At 40.8% G+C, this 26,560-nt stretch overlaps 1 protein-coding gene and 4 non-coding genes across 5 annotated transcripts; 3 read left to right on the forward strand and 2 right to left on the reverse strand.

Moving 5' to 3' along the window:
* Positions 1-57: 57 nt before the first annotated feature.
* Positions 58-129, forward strand: trnae-uuc (transfer RNA glutamic acid (anticodon UUC)). Its single transcript has one exon. It is a non-coding gene; the product is annotated as a tRNA-Glu (tRNA).
* A 9,044-nt stretch (positions 130-9,173) lies between these two features.
* Positions 9,174-13,880, forward strand: LOC144213944 (general transcription factor II-I repeat domain-containing protein 2-like). The gene is made up of 2 exons (XM_077742668.1): positions 9,174-10,580; positions 13,684-13,880. The coding sequence occupies exons 1-2, from the start codon at positions 9,269-9,271 to the stop codon at positions 13,878-13,880; spliced, it is 1,509 nt and encodes a 502-aa protein (XP_077598794.1). The 5' UTR covers positions 9,174-9,268.
* A 2,022-nt stretch (positions 13,881-15,902) lies between these two features.
* Positions 15,903-15,984, reverse strand: trnal-aag (transfer RNA leucine (anticodon AAG)). Its single transcript has one exon. It is a non-coding gene; the product is annotated as a tRNA-Leu (tRNA).
* A 2,943-nt stretch (positions 15,985-18,927) lies between these two features.
* Positions 18,928-19,001, forward strand: trnai-aau (transfer RNA isoleucine (anticodon AAU)). The gene has a single exon. It is a non-coding gene; the product is annotated as a tRNA-Ile (tRNA).
* A 1,037-nt stretch (positions 19,002-20,038) lies between these two features.
* Positions 20,039-20,111, reverse strand: trnaf-gaa (transfer RNA phenylalanine (anticodon GAA)). The gene has a single exon. It is a non-coding gene; the product is annotated as a tRNA-Phe (tRNA).
* Between the last annotated feature and the right edge of the window lie 6,449 nt (positions 20,112-26,560).

A 26,560-nucleotide genomic window follows, 5' to 3' on the forward strand; every position in this document is an offset into this window, starting at 1 on the left:
AGTCTATCATCCAAACTACATGCTTCTACTCGATCTGGATCAGCTTTGCATGACGTATCCCATATGGTCTAGTGGTCAGGATTCCTGGTTTTCACCCAGGTGGTCCGGGTTCAACTCCCAGTATGGGAAAGTTCAAACTTTTGAACTTCTATAATTTCCAGAAACAAATCCCTGTGAATTAAATGTATGGATTCAGAAATATTGGACCTCTGTACACTCTGGAAAAAAATGCCAATTGGTCGCCAAAAGCCTTTCACGGTTCTTACAAAGTAGATGTTTGTTGCTAATGATGTGGTTATTTATTGAGTCTATCATCCATGCTTCTTGCTCCTAAATGATCTGGATCTGCTTCCCATGAGATATCCCATATGGTCTAGTGGTCAGGATTCCTGCTATTGACCCAGGAGGCCTGGGTTCGAACTCCCAGTATGGGAAGCTTCTGACTAGACACCTATATTTAGATGTGTTGTGACAAGCAAATTTGTATGGTCTCAAGTTTTTTTCTTTTTCAAATGAATGACAACAAAACACAACACAATTTGACAAAAAAGCGATACATATGACCCTCTTGTTCTTAGAGATGTGGCGTCATTGATTGAACAACTCCCTCCTCTGGCTAGGGGAGGAAGTCCATGGCTCAAGAAATTCTTGGCCTTAATGAGTGGACAGAATTGTGCGCTTGGTGACCTGAGACAGGCCATGTCAGCTTCCTGCACTCAACATCAGATACGAATGATAGAAGAAGAGGCAGGAACTACTAGACATCCTCATGAAATTCCATTGACCCAGGTAATTAAAAATGCCTCCCCAAGACCTCATGATTCGGCCCCAACCGTGTTTCCACACACCGATGGAGCTGGAGGTCCGGTGCAGAATGAACAATGTGTTAAAAACTGGATAGAAAGCACGGCCGCCATCCATCTGGTATATATGAGAGTGAAACCTTGTTCAGAACAGCTGTTGTCGAGGGTCTTCCGGAACCTGTGAAAAAGGAATTGAAGAAGGACCAAGACTTGTTGACAGGTGACGAACCTAGATTTAAACGTCACCTGACTCACCATTGGAAGATGTATGATGAAGAAAAGGTCAAAGAAAAAAAACAAATCACAAAATTTGACCTCTGCCCTGTTAAAACTTTCTAAATTACACCAAACAGAAAAAGACGGGGCAATCTGTAATGTAGCTTTTCGTTTAGTGTCACGGCTAGCTAGATTCGAATTGGACTTCGAGCTTCTCTCTTCACGCTGTGGTATTAAGAGACCAAATTTAACATCATCGCCCCTTCTGTATAAAATCTGAATTGAGAACCTGGCAATTTGAGGTACTGAGACAGTAGAGGGTGATACTGCTACAGTACGTTGTCTGCCAACAACCGTAAAACCAATTGAGGAAGAAGAAGAAGAAGAAGAAGAAGAAGAAGAAGAAGAAGAAGAAGAAGAAGAAGAAGAAGAAGAAGAAGAAGAAGAAGAAAAAGAAGAAGAAGAACCGGCCTTTGTGTGTCTAAAATACAGCAATAGCACTAGTTATTGACATTGCGGCAAAAAACAGGACACGCTTAATAGTCGTGAAAATACAGTACATGTCCTGATGCATATGAACTTTTTGTCTTTGCAGGTTTCAGGGAAAATGATGGGCAAACGTTTTTTGGCTTTAAAGAGCCCCCCCCCCCAAATCAAAGAAGAGGAGTCAGAGTTCCCTCAACAACAAATGAGAGAAGATCAACTTCCAATCCAAAAGGAGGAACATGATATCACCTGGTCACCTGGTGAGGCCATGAAATGGGATGATCTGGGTGTGGCTAGCGCAGGGGTGGAGCCTGGAAAGGCCTCAACTTGGCCTCAAATTATAGAGGAGGAGCCAGAGTTCCCTGAACAGTTCAAAAGAGAAGAGCAACCTCCAATCAAAAATGAGGACTGTGTCAAATGGTCAACTAGTGAGCCTTTCAAGAGTGAAGATGATCTGGGTGTGAGCAACAGAGGGGCGGAGCTTCTGAGTGGCAGCTCAATAGAAGGATAGCGAGCAGAAAATTTAATTGCTCCTTTATCAGATGACAACAACTTTTGCTTTTTGAAAATTGTGATGTCGAAGATATCAAGAAAAATCCCAGGGGCGACAAACTTTGCAAATGCTTTCAGTGTGGAAAAACTTTTGGGAAAAAGTCTCATTTGAAAAGACATATGAGGATCTACACTGGGGAGAAATCCTTATCATGTACAGTTTGTGGTAAAATATTTACACACAAGGGAAGATTTAAAATACACACAAGAACCCACACTGGCGAAAAACCAATTGCATGCTCAGTTTGTGGTAAAAAAATTACTGAGAAGGGAAATTTAAACAGACACACAAGAACCCACACTGGTGAAAAAACATTTTTGTATCCAAATTGCAGTAGTGCCTTTTCTCACAAGCAAGATTTACAAGCACACACAAGAACCCACACTGGTGAAAAACCATTTTCTTGTTCAGTTTGCGGTCAAGTGTTCACACACAAAAAAAGCTTAAAATCTCTCGCAAGTAACCACACTGGTGAAAAACCAGTTTCTTGCTCAGTTTGTGGTCATGCATTCACACAGAAGGGACACTTAAATAGTCATGTGAGAACACACTGGTGAAAAACCATTGTCGTGTTCAGTTTGTGGTCAAAGATTCACACAAATGACAAGCTTAAAAGCCCACATAAGCACCCACACTGATGAAAAAACATTTTCATGCTCAGTTTGTGGTAAAACATTTAATGACAAGGGAAATTTAAAAAAACACAAGAAGCCTCACTGGTGAAAAAACATTTTCTTGTTAAGTTTGCGGACAAGCGTTCACAAACAAAAAGAGCTTAAGATCACATGCAAGAACCCACACTGGTGAAAAAACATTTTCGTGCTCAATTTGTGGCCATGCCTTTTCTCAACAGCAATCCTTAAAAAGCCACACAAGAACACACACAGGTGAAAAGCCATTTTCGTGTTCAGTTTGTAGTCGACAATTCACACACAAGGAAAGCTTAAAAACCTATTTAAGAACCCACACTGGTGAAAAACCATTTTCTTGTTCAGTTTGCGGTCAAGCGTTCATACACAAAACAAGCTTCCACGCAAGAACCCTCACGGGTGAGAAACCATTTTCATGCTCAGTTTGTGGTAAAACATTTACTGAGAGGGGAAATCTAAAAAGACACACAAGAACCCACACTGGTGGAAAACCATTTTCGTGTTCAATTTGTGATAAAGCCTTTTCTCAAAAGCATGATTTACAAATACACACAAGAACCCACACTGGTGAAAAACCGTTTTCGTGTTCAGTTTGTGGTCAAACATTCGCACACAAGAAAAGATTAAAAAACATAGGAACCCACACTGTTGAAAAGCCTTTTCTCTAAAGCACCACTTAGAAGGTCACACAAGAACCCACACTGGCGAAAAAACATCTTCCTGCTCAGGATGTGGTCGAACATTTTCCCAAAGGGAAAGCTTAAAAGAATACTTATTAACCCAGACTGTAGAACAATGTGTTCCTGCTCCGTCTGTGGCCACAGATGCGCTCCAACAGCCCAATTAACAAGCTACGCAATTCAAAACATTTTCCAGGCGCAGTTAATGTTCCAACATATTCACATAAGGGAACCTAAAAAGAAGACTTAACAAACCACACAGGAGAAGAGCCCGTTTTTGCTCAATTTGTGGCAGGAATATCTTAAAAACACAATTAGGCACATCGGTCATAGACCCTTTTCCTGTTCAGCTTCTTGCCAGAGATTTAGTCGAAATGATAGACTTAAAATACGCAAATGTGGTGTGATAAACAGTGGCCAATCACGACTTGGCTTGCTTTATCAATGTCCATATGAAAGATCATTGTAATCGAAGTATTATTGTAATTTGCATTCTGAAAATCTTGTGTTTTAATTCAAATACAGTAATACATTAAGCTATGAATTTACAGCGGGATCGAGCTAGTATGTCAATTTACTCATATGTCAAGTCAATTCTTCTCATAGAAATTAACAAAATACAAATTGATCCGTTTCCATCCGAGAAAAAAAACAAAACAGAATGTTACAATGGAAAAACATCTTAATTGTTCTAATTTTCCACCGATCAGGAAACATTTGGTGTGCTCATATCTCAAATATCTCATATCTCAAGTCAAAAATTGCTCAGAATTTTTCTCATACCTCAAATTTTATCATATGTTGGTACACTTGTGTGTCATGGTATTACTGTATAAGCAAATTGAGTGTTGTTGAAGATTTTATTTACTTCACAATTCTATCCGATATAGTAGAGCCTAAATTAGGAAATTAGAAAGTGAATAATCAATAATGTGATGTAAATAACATGGAAAATATGTCTTCACAGTTAAAGACATGCCTAAGAAATTTGAAAAAATGTATTTTTTGTCTATTAAATTTGCTAGCAAATCCAATAAAAAATTGAGTGTTATTCAAACATACATTTTAATGAAAATTATTTATATATTGAATCTAGGATCTGAGAAACATTAGTAGAAATATGGTGTGTGTGAAAGACTATTAATTTGCTCAAAATAAATAAGTGGTACAATGTACTTTTGTCATACCTTAAGATATCAATCATGTTTTTAAACCGATTTAACGTGTAATATTTTTGGTGGTTCCAACACAGCTCTTTTTTTGGTGAAAAATAATGTTTGTGTCTTTTTGATGACAAAATCAGCTTTCCAAATTCAAAAGACAAAAAAATAGAAACGTTATTTGCTAAGATATAAAACCAAGAGTAAAAGGAATACATTAATTTGAACAATTTGACAAATTCATAAAAAATAAAAGATAGTTTTGTTTCTACAATGTGATGATACTGTAACTTCAACATTCCAAATTCAAAGTAAACCTTGAAAGTGGGGTAGTTTTCTTCTGCAAAAAAAAAAAAAAAAATACTGTTCGTAGCGGAGCATGGTTTTGATTCAATGACCTCTGGGTTATGATCACAGCATGTTTCCCGTGCACTACTCTGCTTCTTCTCACTCCAGGTTCCACAAGCTGACTCTTAAAACTAATCAATCAAACCAATCGCACAGATATCAAAGGGAGACAAAGTTGGAAGCGTTCACGTGGTGTCGCCTGAGAGGGGCTCGCTTGGCGCAGCCTGTGAATCCAACAAAATACCACCCAGACCTGCCAACCAGGAATGTGGCACGCTACGTTTTCATCCAGCCGGAGATATTCGACTGCCCCCTCCTCCGGCTACCCCCCCGGATGAACTAATCCGCGTTCCAGTGGCAGCGCTCGCGCGGCTGAGGGTAACCCCTAGGCGCCTGGGTGGCTCAACAACAACAACATAAGTCAAAGGTGCCAACCTCCGCCGACCCCATTTCAGGAGTAGACATGCCCCGATTCCAGAGTGTTTCTAAAGTGAATGCGATTCAGGCAAAATTGTTATAAAATGGAGATAAAAAGAAGCATAGGAAATATAAATCAATCATATTTGTACATTAATTGAAAAACTGCATTTTTGCAATCTATTGAAAAAGTACAGCATAATGAAAATACATTTATGTTTGTGTTTGGGTCCTTCTACGTGTGTTCTATTGTCAGTAATTCCAACTTGTCACGCTGAACACTTGGATGTAGTGCAATGCGCAAATGTCGGTCTTTTTGGCGATGGCTCCAACATGGGATATTTTGTCAAATACGAACCAATAAACTTCTGTGACTATCTGGGTTTCGTATTAGAGGTTTCATCCAAAATGCCGTTAATTTAGCACTTAACCAGTGACTGGTTGACTTACCAGTCAGTGCTGTGTACGAGTACTTTCTTTAGAACAACCCTGGAAATGATAGGATTTGTCTAAAAAAACTGGTGGTTTAGTCAGCCTTGATAATAGTTACTTCCCTTATGAAAAAAATAAAAACGAGACTGTTAAAGCGATAGGGGTTACCTATGCAATCAATTCCAAATCGATTGCTACGCTGAACTCGCAAAAGTGTAATCATTTGTCGAAACTTGTAACTTGTAATGATTCACATAGCACTCGTGTTACTGAATTCTTCTGGTTTATTGTACAGTTGAATAAAAATGACGGAAGCCATAGCGATGGTGTGAATTTTGAGAAATATGTTGAGGCATTTAAATTGGAAATATGGTACTTTTTCCAAAATGGTTGCTTCAAAAAAATTAAAACTTCAGGATTTCTCGAGTTTAAGCAGGTGGTCCGGAGTTTGTGATGCATTTCCAGGGAAATTCATGGAATTCCAGAGTAGTTGGCTGCCCTGAGATATAGTGAGACTCGTGGCTTTTTCCAACCTTCTACTGGAGCCTTTCAGGATCGCCAGTTGAAGAACCTCGGTCTCGGCTGGGGACCGTCATACCACGGTTAGTGCTGATATTCACAGTCATCCATTTTGCATTTATAAAATTCCATTTTCAAAAAAACGACGTACGAGACATTCGGTGCCGGGATTAACAAAAAAGATACCATGTTGAATTTAAACTTGCAATTTCGCTAATAGTTTACATTACATATTAGCCATTGTGGAGCAGGCTGACCAAAATTGTGCTTTTTTTGCCCTTTTCCATTTTTTGGGGGTACGTATTTCTAGTTTTTTTTCTCGCCATGAAAAACTACTGCATCTAAAAATGTATGGATATCATGTATCCCACTAAGATGGGGAAAGTTTTCATTTTTGTTGCAATATCTTATGAGAGTAGTTTTTTTTACATTCAGGGAGAACAGGGTTGGTTGCCACAAGGGTTGGAATTGCCTACATATTTATGAAATAGATGAGCGGGGTGTTATGGATTCACTTGTTCATCCTCTGTATTGCCTATCCTCAAGGGGGTTAAGGGTTTGCTGGATCTATCCCAGGTAGTTATTAACAGCAGCAAACCTGGGTAATTTTGCACCCCGCAAGGAAAATTCACATTTCAAATAGAGTCATGGAAAAAATAACATTTCCCAACAGTTTCTTTAACCCTGGAAAAACTTGTTTCTTTTATAATGTAGACAATGCACAAAACATACCCTAATAGGTGAGCCATCATTATTTTTGGTATACATTTTTGCAATATTGATACATTAAGAAGATCACGCAACCCTAACTAACAAGGGTGCGCAATACGGAAGTTGAATGAATTAATTCATTGAAAGTTTCATCTTCCCTCGAGACTAATGCTTGGCTCAATGGAATCAGAAGATATCTTGCCAGAAGAATACAAATAACAGAGATGTATTCTGATAAAGGAACAGATTTCTAATCAGCTGACAAGGACATAAATCAATGAATGAAACACAAACAGGATTGAAAAATACTTGCAACAAAATGAATTACTTGAGCTCTTACAGTATAAATTAACCAATAGTGAATATGCAGTTCAGGGTGGTTTTGTGGTAGGTCTGACCGAAAATAGCTCCAATGGGAAAGCATTGGACCTAATATCTAAAGTTGCCTGGTTTAATCTTGGGCTTCAGCACTCCCTAGGACTGTATCTAATCATGTTAATTTTTATTGACCTACTGAAGCGGATAAATCTTTGGGGAGAGAGCATTTGACTGAAGATCTAAAAGTCCCTTGTTCAACCTTAGGCTTTGGCAGCCTGTTGGACTATATCAAACCAACCAAAATCAGCTACAATTCAATTTGTGATCAATTGACTTGTAATCAGTGTGTAAATATGCAGTCTAGGTTGATTTTTGTTCACCTACGTGAGTCAAAGTAAGCCAAGTCAGGTTCTCGAGAGCCCTTATCTGGTCTATTTTCCATAACTCGCTCCACCAACAGACCTGCATCAAATAATCTATATATTCAGCTTCTGGATATCTTGCTAATGAGTTGATCATTTGATCCAGGTGTGGTAGTGGGGGAGATTTGGTAAACAGACTGGATAGGGGCTCTTGAAGACTGGACTTTGCCACCCCCGATGTACAGAATAAACCCCAATCTTTGGCAGTTCATTGGACTTTGTAAACTCAACCAAAACCATTTAGACTGGAGATCTAAAGTTCCCTGCTTCAACCCCGGGTTTCGGCAGCATATTGGATTTCGCAAACCCACCCTAAAACAGCTGGCAGTCAGTTTAAAAACCGTTTCCTTGTAAGCCATGAGTCGTTTTGCAGTCAAGTTTGACTCTTATCATCAACATGACCCGAATTGGCTCGGATAGGGAATGTTGGAGAGCGTTCCCTAAATTTACTTTGGGCTTCGTCAGTCAATTGGACTCTCTAAACCAGACCAATATCACTTAATGCTCCAATTGGAATATTATACTAGTAGGCCATGAGTCAATTTACAGTTCAAGTTGTTTTTGGTTTTGGTAGCTCGTTTGGGAGAGCATTAGACTGAAGATCTAAAGGTCCCTGGTTTACCTCCTCGTTTTGGCAATACTTTGGACTTTGCAAGCTCAGCCTAATTCCGCTGGCAGTCAGTTTGAAAACTGTTTCTTTGTAAGCCATGAGTCGTTTTGCAGTCAAGTTGGGTCCGGAACCGCTCGCATCCTATGTGAGAATCATACCACTAGACCAAGGAGCCTGGGGCTCCCATACAGTGATACTTTTTTTCTCAGGTTACTTTGTGACATATCAACCCCCATAAGAGATCACAATTCAAAAAAAGCAAGGGCTCGTCCAGGAGTTGGACCCGGGACCTCTCGCACCCTAAGCGAGAATCATACCACTAGACCAGACATGGGCAAACTACGGCCCACGGGCCGTATACGGCCCGTTAGACAATTTATTCCGGCCCGTCGAGCTTGTCCAATAAATAAAATAATAATGCTTCATAAATCATTCATTACATCTTGTCCATGCAATTCCGTGTTTCACCAATAAATGGCGTGCTGACATTTAGGCCTTTGTTGAGTCGCGCCTTTCTCTTTATTTATCCCTCTTTAATTTTCTCATTGTCATTTGAGCCCTTCTGTAAAAATGAGCGGACCAAAGAAAAGGAAAGTGGACAGTGAGTGTCGTGTATTTAATAAAGAGTGGACAACTAAATATTTCTTCACTGAAGTCCGATCAACAGCTGTATGTCTGATATGCCAAGAAACTATTGCTGTTTTCAAAGAGTACAATATCAGCCGTCACTTTGCCACGAAGCATGCAAACTACGCTAGCAAGCAGTCAACACAACAACGAGCGGCTACTGCTCAGAGATTGGTGGCTAATTTGCAGTCAGCAGAATTTTTTTCACCGCCAAACTGCAATTCAAGAGGCAAGCACAAAGACAAGCTTTTTGCTGGCCTTCAAACTGGCAAAGGCTAGCAAGCCTTTCTCCGAAGGCGAGTTTTTGAAAGAATGCATGATAGAGACAGCTGGTGTTTTGTGTCCGGAGAGCAAAGGCAAGTTCGAAAAAATCAGCTTATCACGCAGGACAATAACTCGCCGTGTGGAACTCATTGATGAAGATATAGTGAGCGAGTTAAACAAAAAAGCGGCAACCTTTGAGTTATTTTCATTAGCGCTTGATGAAAGTACGGACATTAAAGACACTGCTCAGCTCCTCATTTTTATCCGCGGGATAAACAAAAGTTTTGAGATAACTGAGGAACTTTTGAGCATGGAGCCGCTGAAGGGGAAAACGCGAGGCGAGGACTTATATGAACATTTGTCTGCTGTCGTTGAGAGAATGAAACTACCATGGAATAAACTTGCCAATGTCACCACAGATGGATCGCCAAATTTAACTGGAAAAAACGTCGGACTGCTGAAAAGAATCCAGGATAAGGTGAAAGAACAAAACCCTGGGCAGGATCTTATCTTCCTTCATTGCATAATTCATCAGGAGTCTCTGTGTAAGTCTGTATTGCAGCTTAATCATGTCGTGGATCCAGTTGTAAAACTTGTTAATTTCATACGCGCACGAGGACTTAATCACCGTCAGTTCATTAGGTTCTTGGAGGAAACTGATGCGGATCACCAGGGCTTACTCTACCATTCCCGTGTCCGCTGGTTAAGTTTGGGCAAAGTGCTACAACGAGTATGGGAGCTCAAAGAGGAGATCATCTCCTTTTTGGAGTTAATTGGGAAATCCGAAGAGTTTCCCGAGCTGAGAGACGTGAACTGGCTGTTCGACTTTGCTTTTTCTGTTGACATTTTTTCGCACATGAATGAGCTGAACGTGAAACTACAGGGGAAAGATCAATTTGTACACAACATGTACACAAATGCGCAAGCCTTCAAATCGAAGCTGATTTTATTCTCCAGACAAATGTCAAACAAATCGTTCTCTCATTTTCCCACTCTAGCCACGCTAAAAGAGGCCACCCGAAACATAAAGAAATACTGCAAAACACTGGACGACCTGCACAGAGAATTCTGCCGTCGGTTCTCAGATTTTGAAAAAATTGAGAAGTCACTTCTGTTGGTCTCCTGTCCATTATCACAAGACCCTGAAACAGCGCCACTGGAGCTGCAATTGGAACTGATCGATTTTCAGTCCGATTCCACTTCAAAGGAGAAGTTTAACTCTTCTAAACTGGATGACTTTTACGCTTCACTTAAAGAAGCCATGTTTCCAAACCTGCGGAGGATGGCACAGAAGATGCTGGTGTTGTTTGGCTCGACCTACGTTTGTGAGCAGACGTTCAGCATCATGAACATCAACAAAGCCCGTCACAGATCAAAGTTAACTGACCAACACCTCCGATCTATCCTGAGACTTTCCACAACAAAACTAACACCAAACTTTGATGCACTGGCAAAAAAGGGAGACCAACAACACTGTTCCCACTGAAAGTTCGAGTTTTTCTACTATGATAAAAAAATTGAAAGTTTGAAAGGGCGCATCTTTTAATTACGCACTGCAGCGGGACAGAAAGGATTGAGGTTAGTCGCCTATGTTGTTGGGTAGTAATGTTTTGAATGTTGAAAGTTATATTCATCAAGATTTCAATAAATTTTGATATTTGTTTTACTTGGTGCCTTCAATTGAATTGTATTAAAAACAGATGCAATCTCCAGGGCTGATAGATCACAGTTTTCTATTCTAATCTATTTGGCCTACTATTTCTCTTGTACATTTGGAAAATGCAGTCCTCAATGTTAGTGAAACGTGTTGAACATTTATTTGCATGTGCTTGCTGTACTATGAGGTTTGGATACTACAAGCAACGCTTTATTATATTTGGCCCGGCAGTCAATGTACTGCTGTGGCCCCTTGTTCAAATTTTATAACCCATAGTGGCCCGCAAGTCAAAAAGTTTGCCCATCCCTGCACTAGACCAACGAGCCAGATGTGCTCATGGAATGACACTTTTTTCTCAGATGGCTTATGTCCGATATCACTGCACCATAGATCACAAAACAACATAGCAAGGTCTCGTGCAGGAGTTGGACCCGGGACCTATGACATCCTGGGCAAGAATCATACCACTGGACCAACGTGGCATGGATGCACAAACAGTGACACTTTTCTTCTCAGGTGGCTGATGTCCCATATCACTCAACCATAGATCACAATTCATCAAAGCAATGGGTCATGCGGGAGTTGGACCCAGGACCTATTGCACCCTAAATGTGAATTATACCACCAGACCAACGAGCCAGATGTAGAGACACTTTTTTTCCCACCATAGATCACCAAACAACACAGCAATGACTCATCCAATGGTTGGCTTCAGGACCTATGGCACCCTAAGCAAGAATCATACCACTAGACCAACATGCCTTGAGTTAATTAATGAACCTCACACATCCCCATATCGGCTCCTGGAAGCTCCACCCCCTTTTGCTGCCTTATCAGCAATATTCATTCCAGAAGGAACCAGGTAATTTATGCATTAGATTCGTGTGCCACACATCTACAAATAGAAATTTGTTTTGGAAGGTAAAGTGCCGCCATTCATCGCCACAGTCAGTCAGCATGAGCGACTGCCATTGGAGTGGCTGTGATTAACTATCTGTTTGCCAATAATGCAATAACGGAAAAGTCGTGACACATTGAAACACACACCCCCACTCTAGTATTTTAACCGTATGTAAAAAAAAAAAAACAACCCATGGCTTTGCAAAGGTTGAACAAGGTACTGTTAGGTCAACAGTCCAACACTTTCCCAACTGAGTTACTTCAGCCGACTGATAGTCACAACCACCTTGGACTAGGAATAGACTCATGGCTTACTAGTACAATATTCCAATTGGAGCATGAACTGATATTGGTCTGGTTTAGAGAGTCTAATGGACTGACAAAGGCCGAGGTCGATTCATGGAACGCTCTCCAACATTCCCTATCTTCCCTCACAAGAGTCAAACTTGACTGTAAAACGACTGCCAGCTGATTGAGGGCAGGTTCACTAATGTCCAAAGTACTGCCGAAACCCGGGATTGAACCAGGGACCTTTAAATCTTCAGTCTAATGCTCTCCCAACTGATTAACCAGACTTCGCCCAAGATTTGGTCGTTGCCATGGAACCTTGCCACTGATTAATCAGACTTTGCCCAAAGTTTGGTCGTTGTCATGGAGACCTGACACAAATTAATCGGACATTGCCCAGAGTTGGTCGTTGTCTAGAAACCATACTATGCCCTGTTTTCTTATATAAAGACGAACCCACTGTTCATTCGATAGAGAGCTGCAAAAACATCCCGCTGAACATGACTCCACTGTTTAACCTTTCTCTCCCCTCGTTGCAGTTTGATAATAAACCTATTTCCTATTAAATTGATCTCACTACTTCTTAATCTTCTCCTGAAGTTGTATTTTCAGATCTATCATACTTGGTTGCCGAAAACCTGAGACCCAACAACCAACAATTGCCGGAGCGACGACGGGGCACGACGACAGCATCCTCCTTTGACGTTCCCTCGCCACTCCTGTAATCTGGTGACGGGTCCCCGGACTAGGGCAGATTCGGAACGAGAAAGATCGTGAGTTCACCCTTTGATTTCTGTCAATGTGAAGTGTAATGATTTGAATGAGTATTATCACTGCGGTAGTATTAAAAGTTTGCAGTCTGGGACCAACTTACGGTGAACATAATAGTTTTTGGTCTGGGACCAACGTGCGTAGAACATTATAATTTGTGGTTCGGGACCAACGTACGTAGAGCATTATAATTTTTGGACAGGGACCAACGTAAGTAGAACAAGAATAAGTTAGGGACTTATAGTCTTGGTCTGTTAATAGAGTCAGGGACTCTCCTAAGACAAAGTCAGGGACTTTTGGTCTTGGTATATTCAGAGATATTGGGTGAATCACGAAGTATTGAGATCAATTTCAGGTAATTTAGAAACTAATTGTTGTTTAAACTATTAAGTAAATGATTAATATGGGTCAGAAAGCAACAAAAGAGGTGGGTTTATTGTCAGACTGCAAAATTAAAATCGGGGAGTTACCAGATGTGAAATGTATGCAAATGCAATGTATGGGGAGTTGCCTGTATCTGCCAAGGTTGGTGACGAAACATGGTTTCTGTCCCAATATGAAGGATATGAAAGGTTTGATGAGCTTAGAAAGGGAATTGTTAAAGAAAAGGGAGAGGAAGAGGAAGAAAAGTGATGAAGTTGAGAAACAGTGGTCGGTGTTGAAAATATGGAAAGAACAGTGTGTGAAACGTCTACAGGACATTGAAAAAATAAGATAAGAATAACGAGCGAAAACAAGGTCTCATCACCACCATGAAAATCAGCCCGGAAGAGGAAACCATCATTCATCAAAGACCGACACAACCAAAAATGCCCAAGTTGCTGAAAGATTGCCCAACTCTCTTCCTCCAGCGGCGCCACCCAAAGGTCCCATCTACCCTTCCCTCGTAGGATTGGAACGCCCCCCGATTATGATACTGCTGCCTCGCGCCCTGACGACACCATTTTGTCACCAGGCCACACCAGATCCGCTAACTCCTACCGACTTCAAAACTCCTGAGAATATTGGAACGGAAGAGGAGCTCCACAGCCCGCTTTACAAACGATGATGACAGAAAAAAGAAATGTCCAAACCTACCCAATGATGGCTGCGGCGAATCCAAGGTGGGGGGAAAAACAACAACAACCCACCTTATTGGTCTACCGATCTTGGACCAAGGCCCGATGCCTGGAAGCATGCAAAGGGACTCGGAGATGTGGAAGAAAATGCGGAACAATAGGCCAGAAAATTCTGTCAGTTAGAGGCATCCTATAACCTGTATGCAGCTGAAGTGGAGAAAGCCTTAAAGAACTCACTGAAACATAGATTGGGCAGAGTCAGAGAGAGATTGACAGGAAGTGATGTAGGGGGAAACATTTTAGCCTACGACCCCCATGCCCTAACCGGAGAAATAGAAAAGCTAATAGGAAGAGCAGGGACAATGTTCCAGAGACCCTCTGATTACCAAAGAATAAGGACATGTAGGCATAAAGAGGGCGAGACGACAAATTATTACTATGCCAGATTAGAAAGCTGTGTCAAGTCCAACAGCCGCATGATGGATGACGACGATGAAAATGGCCCATTCCGAGTCCAGTTTAAATAATGCTTTATCCAAGGACTCCAAGTTCCCATTTCTGGATTCATCAAAATACACTTGGTCACCTATAAGACTGCCTCATCCGCTGAGATACTCCATTGGGCAAGCCACGCAAAGGAGAACATTTGCTCCAAGAAGAAAAGGGCCCAGGTGACAGCCAGCGCACAAATGATAACCGAGTTGCTTCAAGCCACCACCATGTCGGCTTCACCTTTGGCAACAGAAAGTTCACCTCCACCAGATTGCCACAAGGATTCTGCGACAGCCCAACCATATTCTCCACAGAGATCCAGAGATCCATAAGTTACCATCCACATCCAGAGTCCACACAAGTCCTCAACTATGTGGACGACATCCTAATTGCAAGCCCAACAGCAGAAGAAAAGCGAAAACAGTCCATTAGAATGTTCCGACACCTGGAAAAGACGGGGAACAAGGCTTTGTTATCTAAACTTCAATTTTGCCAGATTAAAGTCACATTTTTGGGACATCTCTTGTCACAAAAAGGTCGAAGGTTAACGGACAACAGGAAGAAGGCACTCAAAGATGCCCCCAGACCAAGAAGCAAGTCTTTGCTTTCCTTGGGTTAGCCAACTACTGTCGAGGATGGATCCTTTACTTCGCACAAATCACCCAGCCACTATTGGACCTCATGAGTGACAAAGACCTCAACCTGTCAGATCCCGTAGAATGGACTCCAGCTGCTGAAGAAGCTTTCCACACCATTAAACAAGCCATACTATACTCATCCGTCATGGGCCTGCCAGAGTACACCAAGCCATTATATCAAATTCATGAAGTCTGCCCTTCTCCAACAACATGGTGCATGTAAATAGCCATATGGGGCCGTATAGGCTATTTGACCGGTTACCGGCTAAATAGCCCCTGCGACTACTTGACCGGATACCGGCTAAGGAGCCACTGCCTTTAGGTTTAGCCTGCTATTAACTATCAAAGGTGCCTCCAACAGAATTTACGTGTGGGAGTGTTCCACGAAGAACAAAAGTTGTTCTTAACAGACTAGAAGGTGGGTTCACTTTTTTATATTTATATATATTCTCAGTGTGCAACAAAAGGGCTTTTTGTTCGCTGCAATTGATTTTTTTTTAAATTCTCAAGTCGACTGAATGTACAAGCTTGATTTAAAGACAATTTAACAGTGTGTTTAAAAATACATTTAACAAACCACGTTGGTGACAAACCTTTTTACTGCTCAGGCAAAAGGTTTAGTCAGAAGCTAAAAGCAAAGAGACACATATGTCTTGGATGGTGAGCAGTGGACAATAACGATTGTCTGTCATCCATGATGGCTTCAACACAGAACAAATGTATTTTGTGGATGTTACCAAACACAGTGGTGGGAAACCATGAGGCTCCTATTAATGCACCCGGGACTCGGCTCCCTCCCAAGTGGTTTTCACATTTTAATTGAAATGTTAGGGAAGAGCCAGTTGCACCCATTAAAAGAGACTTAAGCAGCTCAGAAGAAACTGGCAGTGGTGGGATTTGAACCCACGCCTCCTGAGAGACTGGAGCCTTAATCCAGCGCCTTAGACCGCTCGGCCACACTACCTTGGATGAGGTTATTGGAGTCTTCCAAAAACCTAAAGCAATCTATCCCAGATCTCTGAGGGTGCAGTGGAACACCCGGCTGACTTGCAGGCAGGCGTGGCCTCAATTCCCAATAGTGTCGGTATGATTATGAGTGCAAAAGGTTGTTTGTGCCCTACGGCTTACTGGTGTTGTCTGCCTTTCGCTTGAGGTCTGGTGGGATAGACTCCATCATCAGGATGTGTAGTATAGGGCCCCTATCAAATTTGTTTACCATGTCTCCCTTCATCAACACGCCTGAATCAAATAATTGGGATCGTTTACATTACATTAGCGTGCCCAACTCCAGCCCTCGAGGGCCGCAATCAAATTTGTTTTCCATGTCTCCCTCCATCAACACGCCTGAATCAAATAATTGGGATCGTTATCAAGCTTCTGGACGATGAGTTGACCATTTGGTTCAGGTGTGATAGAGGAGGGAGATATGAAAAAGAGACCGCAAAGGGGCCCTGAAGGACCGGAGTTGGCCACCCCTCCATAGTTAAATTACTGTCATTGGCTCGTTGGTCTAGTGGTATGATTCTTGCTCCGGGTCTGAGAGGTCCCGGGTCCAACTCCCCAACGAGTCCTGGTTTTATTGAATGATGATATATGATGGGGTGGGTGATATGGGACATTAGCCATCTAAGAAAAAAAGTGTCAGTTTAAGAGCTCCTCTAGCTTGTTGGCCAATACTTGAATAAACTCGAACATTGGAAGACATACTGAGGCAGAAATAATGAAAGTTAAGGCCGCGTCTGCAGAGGCGGGGATGCTACAATTCAGAGGCCGGAGAGTGTGACAACTCTCCAGGCTCCCCAAAGCTATTTCCCGCTGAAAAGCTGCTTCAACTGTGTTTTTAATAGAGATAAGACAAGTCATAAAAATGGGAGGCGTTAATACAAATGAAGGAGGTGGAGTACAAAAGGTGTTGTGTACATTTTAACCAATAGGTGTAAATTAAATTCTATTCTAGTAACTTTTAATACATCAGAGTGCAAAAGGGTGCAAGATTTAATATAAGAATACCATTTATATTTCACATGAGCCACCTAAGGAAAAAAGTGTCACCGTATGGGCACCCCTGGCACGTCTGTCACATTGACTTTAGAAATTTGACAGATAGGCCGTGTCAGCACAAGATATGATACATATAAAACTGCATCCGTTACAGTACATGTGAAACATAAACAGAAAAAAAGAAGTAAAGTATTAACATACTTATTACTCATTATTATAGTAAAAAGTATAATGTACAAAGTAAAGTAAAAAGGAATGTTATAAGAAATATTCAAATGTAATTTAAAAAAAGATAGAGGGACTGTAAAACATAAAAAACAAAGAGTGGACAGAGCTACTGCCACTGGCGAATTGTTCGATCGAAATTTTTGTCGTAAGACAAAATGTTGTATGGCGAAGTGGTCATATCACAATGTTCGACTGTGCAGTGTTTAGCATGTGAGAAGGAAGATTATGTTTAGTAATGTTTATTTACTTTTGATGTGTATGCGTGAATGTGCGAGTCTCGGCTATGAGTCAATTTTCAATTCAAGTTGGATGTTGATTTTATAAAACAGCTGCAGTAGCTCAGTTGGGAGAGTGTTACACTTAAGATCTGAAGGTCCCTGGCTCAACCTCTGGTGTCGGCAAAATATCGGACTTTGCAAACCCAGCCTAAATCAGCTGGCTCTCAGTTAAAAAATGGTTTCCTTGTAAGCCATGAGTTGCTTTGCAGTCAAGTTAGATTCTAATCACCTCCATGACCCAAATAGGCTCAGACACAGATTGTTGAAAATTTACGACAATATGCGTTGAATCACAAAGGTTGTTCAGACAGTGATCCCGCTCAATCAGCATCTTCTTAAGTGTCCTTCTAGGTCTGCATTCTGTGGTGAAGGTTCAGTACACAGTCCTTGAGACGAGGACTTGGTGACTTGTTTCAATCGTGAGTTCTCCTCAGACAAATTGAAGAAGCTTTCATACAAAAATGATTAAACACACATATATAATAGTATTACTGAATACTGTCCAACACTAGGGATGAATATTTCTTTTCTCATATTTAGATGTAATTTTCGATTGTTTTCAATTTTTTCTACCTGTCTTGTTCAGTTGTTTTTTTTAAATGATACTGCATTTTTTGTTGGTAACATGCTCTCAAGTATGTGTATGAATCTAGATGGCAATTTCAAGAATAGTTTTTTCACAGCAATGGTAACTCTTATAAGTGGGGTAGTTTGCTTCAACAAAAAAAGGAACTGATGATGTGTGCCCCGTGGGGTTAATCAATCCCAGTGATCCTTGGACCAATGTTGACTGGAGCCTTGTAGCCCTGGTAGGGTTACCCATGGTCAACTTGTCTGATGTGAGGGATCAGACAAAGATTGGCTCAGATGACCTCTTATGATGAGCAACACTATTGGACGAAATTTCCTTTGCCGGGATGCGGTTAGGAAAGATCCTGAGCGTAAGGTTGAGAAATTCCGGCTCGGCATAGTCTAGTGATAGTTTAGTAATAGTGCCAGCACATTGCTGTTTATCTCATTTAGGCAGAGCATGGTGCTGAAAATGCCAAAGCCGTGGGTTCGACCGTGGAACGGGCAAAGCCTCCCTAGAACAGAAGGTGTCAAAGAGGCAGCCGGGGAACATATCTGGCCTGCTGCAACATTTTGTGCGGTTTGACACCCTTGCTCTAGAGTAAGTAAAGATTGCCTAAAATGATTTATTTTGCCGTAACATAACACCTCTCCAGTGCATTCAACAGCATTCAGCCGGTCCTTCTGAGAGGGAAACTGGAGGTGGCTGGAGTAAGGAACCACCTAGCTGCATGGATCATCGACTTCCTCACCGACAGACCACAATATGTGAGACTCCAGGACTGTATGTCATTGCATCATCATGCAAATACCTGGATTGTGTAGCATGTGGCCTGTTAACTCAGTTGGTCAGAGTGTGGTGCTAATAATGTCAAGGTCATGGGTTCAACCCCCACACAGACCATGACCTCTGTGTATCTGTTGAATTTGCCTAACTACAACTTTTTCCCTGACATAACATAATATGTTGTCTTGATGTTTCTTCAGTTTCTGTGATCGGTTAATTTCTCTGCTCCAGAAGGCAGAAGATGCCACCCAAGATGTGAATCATCTCAGTGAGGGAATACTATCTAGGTTTGTTCAAACCACATTTCTGTTCTTCCCAAATTGTTATGAAATTAAATTTGTCTTCATACTAAAGCGGGCAGAACAGTGTTTCTGAACTTTGCTTAGCCTCCAATGAGGAAGCCTGTAGAAAATCATAATAGGATTTGTAATATAAGACAAAGTCTCTTTGCAATGGCTTGTTTATACATTATTAGTTTTTGTAAGTATAACAACATCGTAGTCATCCTTATGACTGACATGTCAGCATAAACACCCAACTGTCTGACTGAATAATCAATCTTAGTCTTCTGATTGACTTGATATGTCAGCACAAATACTCAACTGTCCGACACTGATCAATTACTTTTTGCCCTGCTAATGACTGAAACATAACTGTCCAAAGTCCTACTGACAACTGTCAGTTTTGCCTGTATTTAAGACACACTCACTGGTCATTCGACAAGAGTTGCAAGAACATCACGATGAACAGGACTCCACTGTTAGAGCTGCAGTCTGGTAGTAAACCTATTTCCTATTTAAATTGATCTCACTCTTTCTTAGCCCGCTCCTGGAGTTGCATTTTCAGACCTATCACTAACGCTCTCCCAACTGAGCAATTTCGGCTGATTGATAAAAATAACAACCAACTTGAACTGAAAACTGACTCATGGCTTACTAGTACAATATTACAATTGGAGTTTTAACATATATTGATCTGGTTTAGAGAGTCCAATGGACTGACGAAGATCGAGATCTATTCAGGGAACACTCCATCGTTCACTATTTGAGCCAATTCGGATCATGTCGGTGACAAGAGTCAAACTTGACTGCAAAATGCCTCATGGCATACAAGGAATCAGTTGATTTAGGGTGGGTTTGCAAAATCCAACTTGCTGCCGAAACCCGGGGTTGAACCAGGGACCTTCAGATCTTCAGTCTAACGCTCTCCCAACTGAGCTACTTCGGCTGATTGTAAGAAAAAGGAATCAACTTGGACTTCAAATTGACTCATGGCCTACTAGTACAATACAGTCGAACCTTGTGATACGACCGCTTCACCATACGATATTTTTGTCTTCCGGCGAAAATTTCGGTCGAATAATTCGCCCGAGATACAATCAAAATTTCGTGCTCAGGTGGACATTCATCGAAGCAGATGAGAAGGCATTACCGTTACACAAACCCATGAAGGACCGCCGAACAGCCCCCAACCCCTATTCCATGTGTGTCATTGTCTCTCCACTCCGCGAAATGCGTCTAAATTTACATTCATTATACACATTTTATTACTATTAAACCACTCATTATTCATTACTTTGTCAATATATGGCGAATTAGAACAAATGAAACCTTTTTTCCAATCCAATATCCTGTTTTTGGTAATTTTTCAAAGGGTTGGAACGAATTAATTTGTTTTCAATTCACTTCAATGGGAAACGTCCGCTTGATTACGATATGCTTGTCATACGAACACAGTCTTGGAACGGATTACGATCGTAAGTCGAGGTACCACTGTATATATTTAATTTTACTGGGTGAAAATCCCTTAGTTTCAAGCGTTTCCTTGAACAAATTAGCAACATTTCTCACTCTGAATTAGAATATACATAGACTAAGGCACCAATATTTGTTTCAAATGTTTGGGAAACGTGTATATGAATATTTAAAAATATTTTGTGTTGCCAGAATTAAACGAGCAAAACCTGCAGCACCAGAATTAGATTTTTCGAAGAATTCTTTTTTATAAAGATAAATTTTCAGTCGGTGACAACATTGGGACAAAGATTCTACAGAGAACTTTTAACTGGATGCGTATTATCTATGAAATATGTGTTCAACACATTAATCCAGTGAAGTGGAGCGTCATTTACTTTCTTAGCAGTTGTTTTCATTGTCCCAATACAGTGGAAGACATTAGAGATAGGAAATAAATGACCAACGAGTTTATAATTTTAGGACGGCATTAGGGTTGCCATTTACACATTTGTCTCAAACTTGTTTTAGATATGGGGTCCCCAATTTCCCAAAATTTCCCAGAATTAATGTACTACCACATCCTGTCAAAAACCCAAAACGACTAACATAACCTGTTTCTAAGCCAGATTCTGGAATTTGGAGAATTTCTCCTTTCCCTCCCTTATCTAAGCTTGTTATTGTCACTCGTTATCACTGTAACATTCAGGCGTATTAACCCCATCGTTGCTAAAGTTCTCACCAATTTGCATGCCCTTAATGCCGTAAAAGCAACGTTATTTGGTTGTATCAATTGACCAATGCTTATCCAATCCGTAATATCCTTAAAGTCATCAATATGACCTGTGACAAAGCATATTTCCTCCTGCCAGGACAACAGACAATGTTCTTTCAAGTGCACTTTGAAAAACATTCCATGTTACTCCATTCTTAGGGAAAATATGCTCATCCTAAATCAATTATTTTATTTACAATTCACCTAATTATTTGGATGAATGCCATGAATTTTATCATGCCACTATTGCATTGTAAATTTCCCATCTGATGTCGTTAACAGCCAAATAATTCAATACCTACTATACTTTGTAAATCACCTCATATGATGTTTACTTAAGACACGAGTCATTTCCCATAGCCTGTTACCAAAACAAAAATCTACAACAATTAAATGAGACAAATCAACCTTTTGTTAGACAATTCCTAATTACAAACTTTAATGTTTTAAAAACCTTATCGTCACCAATATACCATAATTTTGTAAATTTTTTCATCTTGGCCTTTTTTTCTTTTAAACAGCCAACCTCCTGGATTAAAGTATTTTGAATAATCAAAAAATTCTGAAATAGTATTAATATTATTTTATCCTCCAAAAGCTAGTTTCCTTTAACTAAGAGCCCTTTGAAATCCACAATTGCTCAAAAATGACTATTTTGGTCTATTTCCCAAATCCAAAGCTTTTTACCAAATCAACCTTTTACTGAACAGATTTTTCTATCCTCTTAATGCATTTCATTTTAAAACCCAAAATATCAATGCGAAAGCATTCGCATAACCTTGCATTTCTTGCAGCCCATGTATTGTTCTTATTCTGAAAAGTCCAAACAGAAAACGCAATTAGCCGTTAACTATGACCTCCACTCTTGCTGCGAAAACAGCATTGTTATCTTATGTTTACAAACCAGCTTTTTCCCTGTGCCCAAATACAACGCTTTTTAGAGAAGACAACCATTAAAACGTCAAATTAACCCCTCTTCCGATATTCAACTACATAACAATATTTTTTCCAAGACCCCATATATCCAGAATATGTATGCTGCAAGCACAACAATATGGCAAAAACCCATTTTCTGCCCTCAAGTTTGCTTCAGCACCCCCAAGGCCAATTATTATTATTATAATGTCTTCACGGAAAGGATCACAAAATTTTAGTCGTTTACACGGTCCGAACGCTCCCGAAAGCCCAACACAGTTAAATCGTCTGCCCCGCGGCCCACATGTTTCACTCCCATCTAATCAGCAGCCGCTGCACCAGAAACGCTTCCCCCGCAGTTGACACATTTTTTGGCAAGTCTAGAGCATAATAAAAACACAGGTGACATTCCCTGCTAAACATTTAAATGATCATTTTGTATATATTCTTTTGTCTTTTTTTTTTTAAACACCATCTTCCCGTTAGCGGACGGGATCAAAAACCAAGCTGCAATAAGCCATCACATTGCTGTAAATTGACAGTACATATAGGTTATATTAACAAAGCACCACCAGCACTTGGAAATAACCATTCTAATTGTTGTTATACAAGCCCAAGCATCACAAAAAAACCCAATTTATTGTAATCACAAAACGTCATACCCGGATTAACCAAATCAAATACCAGTGTCCCCATTAATTTTCTAGCTCCCTTTATTTTTGTTAAACTTCCTCCGCGCCCGTCACCTATCTCGGTAAATATTTTCCCCGTCAGCCGAGGAGGCCCCGCTATTTTTCCTTACCAAACAGTACTTTCCCGCCGCCACGGTCTTAAATATATCCCCGTTATCCGAGGGACCCCCCACTATTTTCCCAAAATAGTATTTTTTTAACTTCTCCCCGGCCTTATTTCGCCATTAGTGTCTGTGGAACAAGCTGTTACACTTTTATCCACTCACATATTATTTATATATGTATATTACCTCCATTAGTGTCTGTGGAACAAGCTGTTACACTTTTATCCACTCACATATTATTTATATATGTATATTACCTCTATGCATTAGTGCATATATTATCCTGCATTTTATGCATTTTAAGCTGGCCAGCAAACCCATATTTATTTATCCATAAATATAGCTGTATAATATTTTTAAAGCGCTTTGTCTTTCCAATTTTTTCCAATCCTTACAAGTTAGACGTATTTTTTGGATCGTCATCCAAACCCGCCTTACAACACGTGTTTCCCATATTTTACTTTTTTTGTAGTGAGTTCGTGTGCCTCACACAGTTAACTTTATTATATCTATTTTTATTATTATTATCTATTTGACTGTATCGACTGTATCTCCTAGGCCTTTCCTAATTTTACTGCAGAAACCACACAAACACCATACAACGTATATTCGTGCCTACCCTTTAGACACAGGACACTCCCCGGCCCCAATATTGTACCTCTAGTACAATATATTCGTGCCTACCCCTGAGACACAGGACACTTTCCAGCAAAGTGCCCCACCGTACCTGCCATTGACTAGTATAAACACAGGGTTTTATCGCCGTCACCCAGGACGCGAAACCAGCCCAACAATGGGCCTCACATACAATGTCCCTTTAACGCATTTGTAAACACCTTCACAACATGCAGACATTAATGTGGACTTACCCGAGATCCATCAGATGTCTCCCTCCAGCAGGAAAAGTCTTCAACCGCCGAGAATCCAGGCGCCCCCGTCGAAAAACTCCGGCCCACCAAGGGTTTTGAAGACGCCGTGCGCACGGTCACTTACCAGATGTCGAACAGCAGCGCCTGGGTTCTCGCTCCGGTATATTGACCTCCATGGCTCAGAAGGACCAAAATGTCAGGTTCATTAATAATTACCTTCGTCCGTAATTATCAATAACTGCAGGAAGACATCTTATTCAATTATTGACATTTAATTAAATAGAAATGGTTAACAACAGGTAAAACCTCCGAGGGGAGTTTCAGCAAGTTCCTCTTACAACTTCCGAACGTCTCACCGAATAGACGTTTTCGTACGACTCTTATTGCCATGAATCAAAACAATTTACAGAGTTGTTGATCATTCCATCACGTATGAGTAAAAACAACATCTGGGACTGCAATAACAATCAAAGTATTTTACCAAAAACAAAAACAGGAGACTAGACCTAAACAACATTTAGATTAGAACAATTATGCCTTCCTTGACCTAAGAATCATATAATAATTACATAAAGAAAAACCCGAAGTGCGTCACGAGTGTTATGGACGTGGCAGAAACAATATCTTTGTTATGGGCTCCGTTGCTGGAAATGGCAGATATCCAGTCCTTGCCCGATCAACAACCCTCTCAGCCCGATACTGGGTATGTGGATGTAGCGTCAACAATCCTTGGAGAAGTCCATGTGAGAGTGGACTAGGCGGCAGTTTATGACCTTGCAACACTTTGAGAATAATAAGAGAATGATTTAACAAAGAAATGACTTAACACAACTATATTTATAATAGTAATACAGAATAAACCCAACAGGTATTAATTTACAGAATTAATAATTGTCAAGATCAGGTATTTTGCTTCTGCAAAAAAAGGAAATAATTGTAAGTTGCAGAGAATGGTTTCAATCCATCGACCTCTGGGTTATGGGCCCAGCACGCTTCCACTGCGCCACTCTGCTTCTTCTCACACCATAGCCAGCACAAGCAGTCCAACTCCGCTCCTTTAGAGCCCTTTTCCGGTCTCTTTTCCCTATCTGCCTCCTCTACCACAACTGAATCAAATGATATACTCCTCAGAAAGCTGCCCAGAAGCCTTATAATGATCCTAATTATTTGATTCAGGGGTGCTGATGGAGGGAGACATGGAAAACAAATTTGATGCGGGCCCTTGGGGGCTGGAGTTGGGCATGCCAATGTCAACATGCATTCATTCATCTTTCATACTGCACATCCTAGCAAGTGTTGTGGGGGTTGCTGGAGTCAATCCCACCTGACTTCAAGCGAAAGGCAGACAACACCAGGCAGCCGTAGGGCACAAACTATTTGCACTCACAATCAAACCGCCACGATTAGGAATTGAGGCCACGCCTGCCTGCAAGTCAGCCGGGTGTCTCACTGCACCCTCAGAGATCTGGGATAGATTGCTGTAGGTTTGTGGAAACCTTCTATCACCCCAATTTATGGTATTGTGGCCGAGCGGTCCAAGGCACTGAATTTAGGCTCCAGTCTCTCAGGACACTCTCTTGTGATTTATTCATCAACGCTGCTTTGTCTACAAACCTCCTGGGACTTCTTCCATTAAGATCTTGATGAAAGAGGGGAGCCCAGACACACAGTCCCTTGTGCAGGCAGATTTCCTTGTGGAGCGGCTGGGAATAACTGTCCAAGGAGTGTTTGTTAGTGGCTGTCAAGTAGAGGGACAAACAATCCACTCACGTGCTGTCCTTTTCTGGAATCTCCTAGATGGCGATGCGCACTTGGTAACTAACGTCCCTGCCGGCATAGAGCACCCCGTACATGCCTTTTCCGAGGACCACTTGGTCGCCGTTTTCGTTGGTCTCATACAAGTATTGGGAAGGGAAATGTGATCATGAAATCATTATGGATGGCCATTTAAGATTTAATTACCTCTTTAATTACCTCTTTATGGTTGTAAAAATTACATTCAATTTTGAAAAAAAATGTGTTGTCATCAGCTTATGCACTTTTTGTTTAGCATCTTGGACAAGTAATTGCTCTCTAAAGAAGGGTTCTATGTCGTTTGTGGTTATCTTAGATTTTTGCGTAAAGTTAAAAAGATATCCATGAATGAGTGAAAAATGTGACCACAATCCTCAACTATAAATATTTTGTGATGTGTTGTAATATTGATAGAACATATACCAATTGTGTCTCATCTCGTGTTCGTGCTTGCTAGAAATATTATGAAAAGCTAAGGTTCAAAATGTTAGCCCACTAACATTAGCAAGGTAGCTCAGTCACCTTACCTGACAGATAAACAACTATGGTACTGCATTTTGTTGATTCGAATTGAAGAGTTTTTACATTTTTAGTTAGAGATTTTGCACTTGTGACGACTATTAAGATAACCACATTGTGATTTTCTACAGGCTTCCTCATTGGAGGCTAAGCAAAGTTGAGAAACACTGTTCTGCCCGCTTGAGTAGGAAGACAAATGTAATTTTAAAACAATTTTGGAAGAGCAGAAATGTGGTGGGAACGAACCTAGCTAGTCTTCCCTCACTGAGATGATT

Source organism: Stigmatopora nigra, chromosome 20 (genome assembly GCF_051989575.1).
Source record: "Stigmatopora nigra isolate UIUO_SnigA chromosome 20, RoL_Snig_1.1, whole genome shotgun sequence".
In the NCBI taxonomy this organism is placed as follows: Eukaryota; Metazoa; Chordata; class Actinopteri; order Syngnathiformes; family Syngnathidae; genus Stigmatopora; species Stigmatopora nigra.

Coding starts and splice junctions, on each gene's coding strand:
- LOC144213944 (XM_077742668.1), top strand. CDS start 9,269: ATGATAGAGACAGCTGGTGTTTTGTGTCCGGAGAGCAAAGGCAAGTTC. Junction 10,581..13,683: donor CATGAACATCAACAAAGCCC/GTCACAGATCAA, acceptor CTCTTCCTCCAG/CGGCGCCACCCAAAGGTCCC.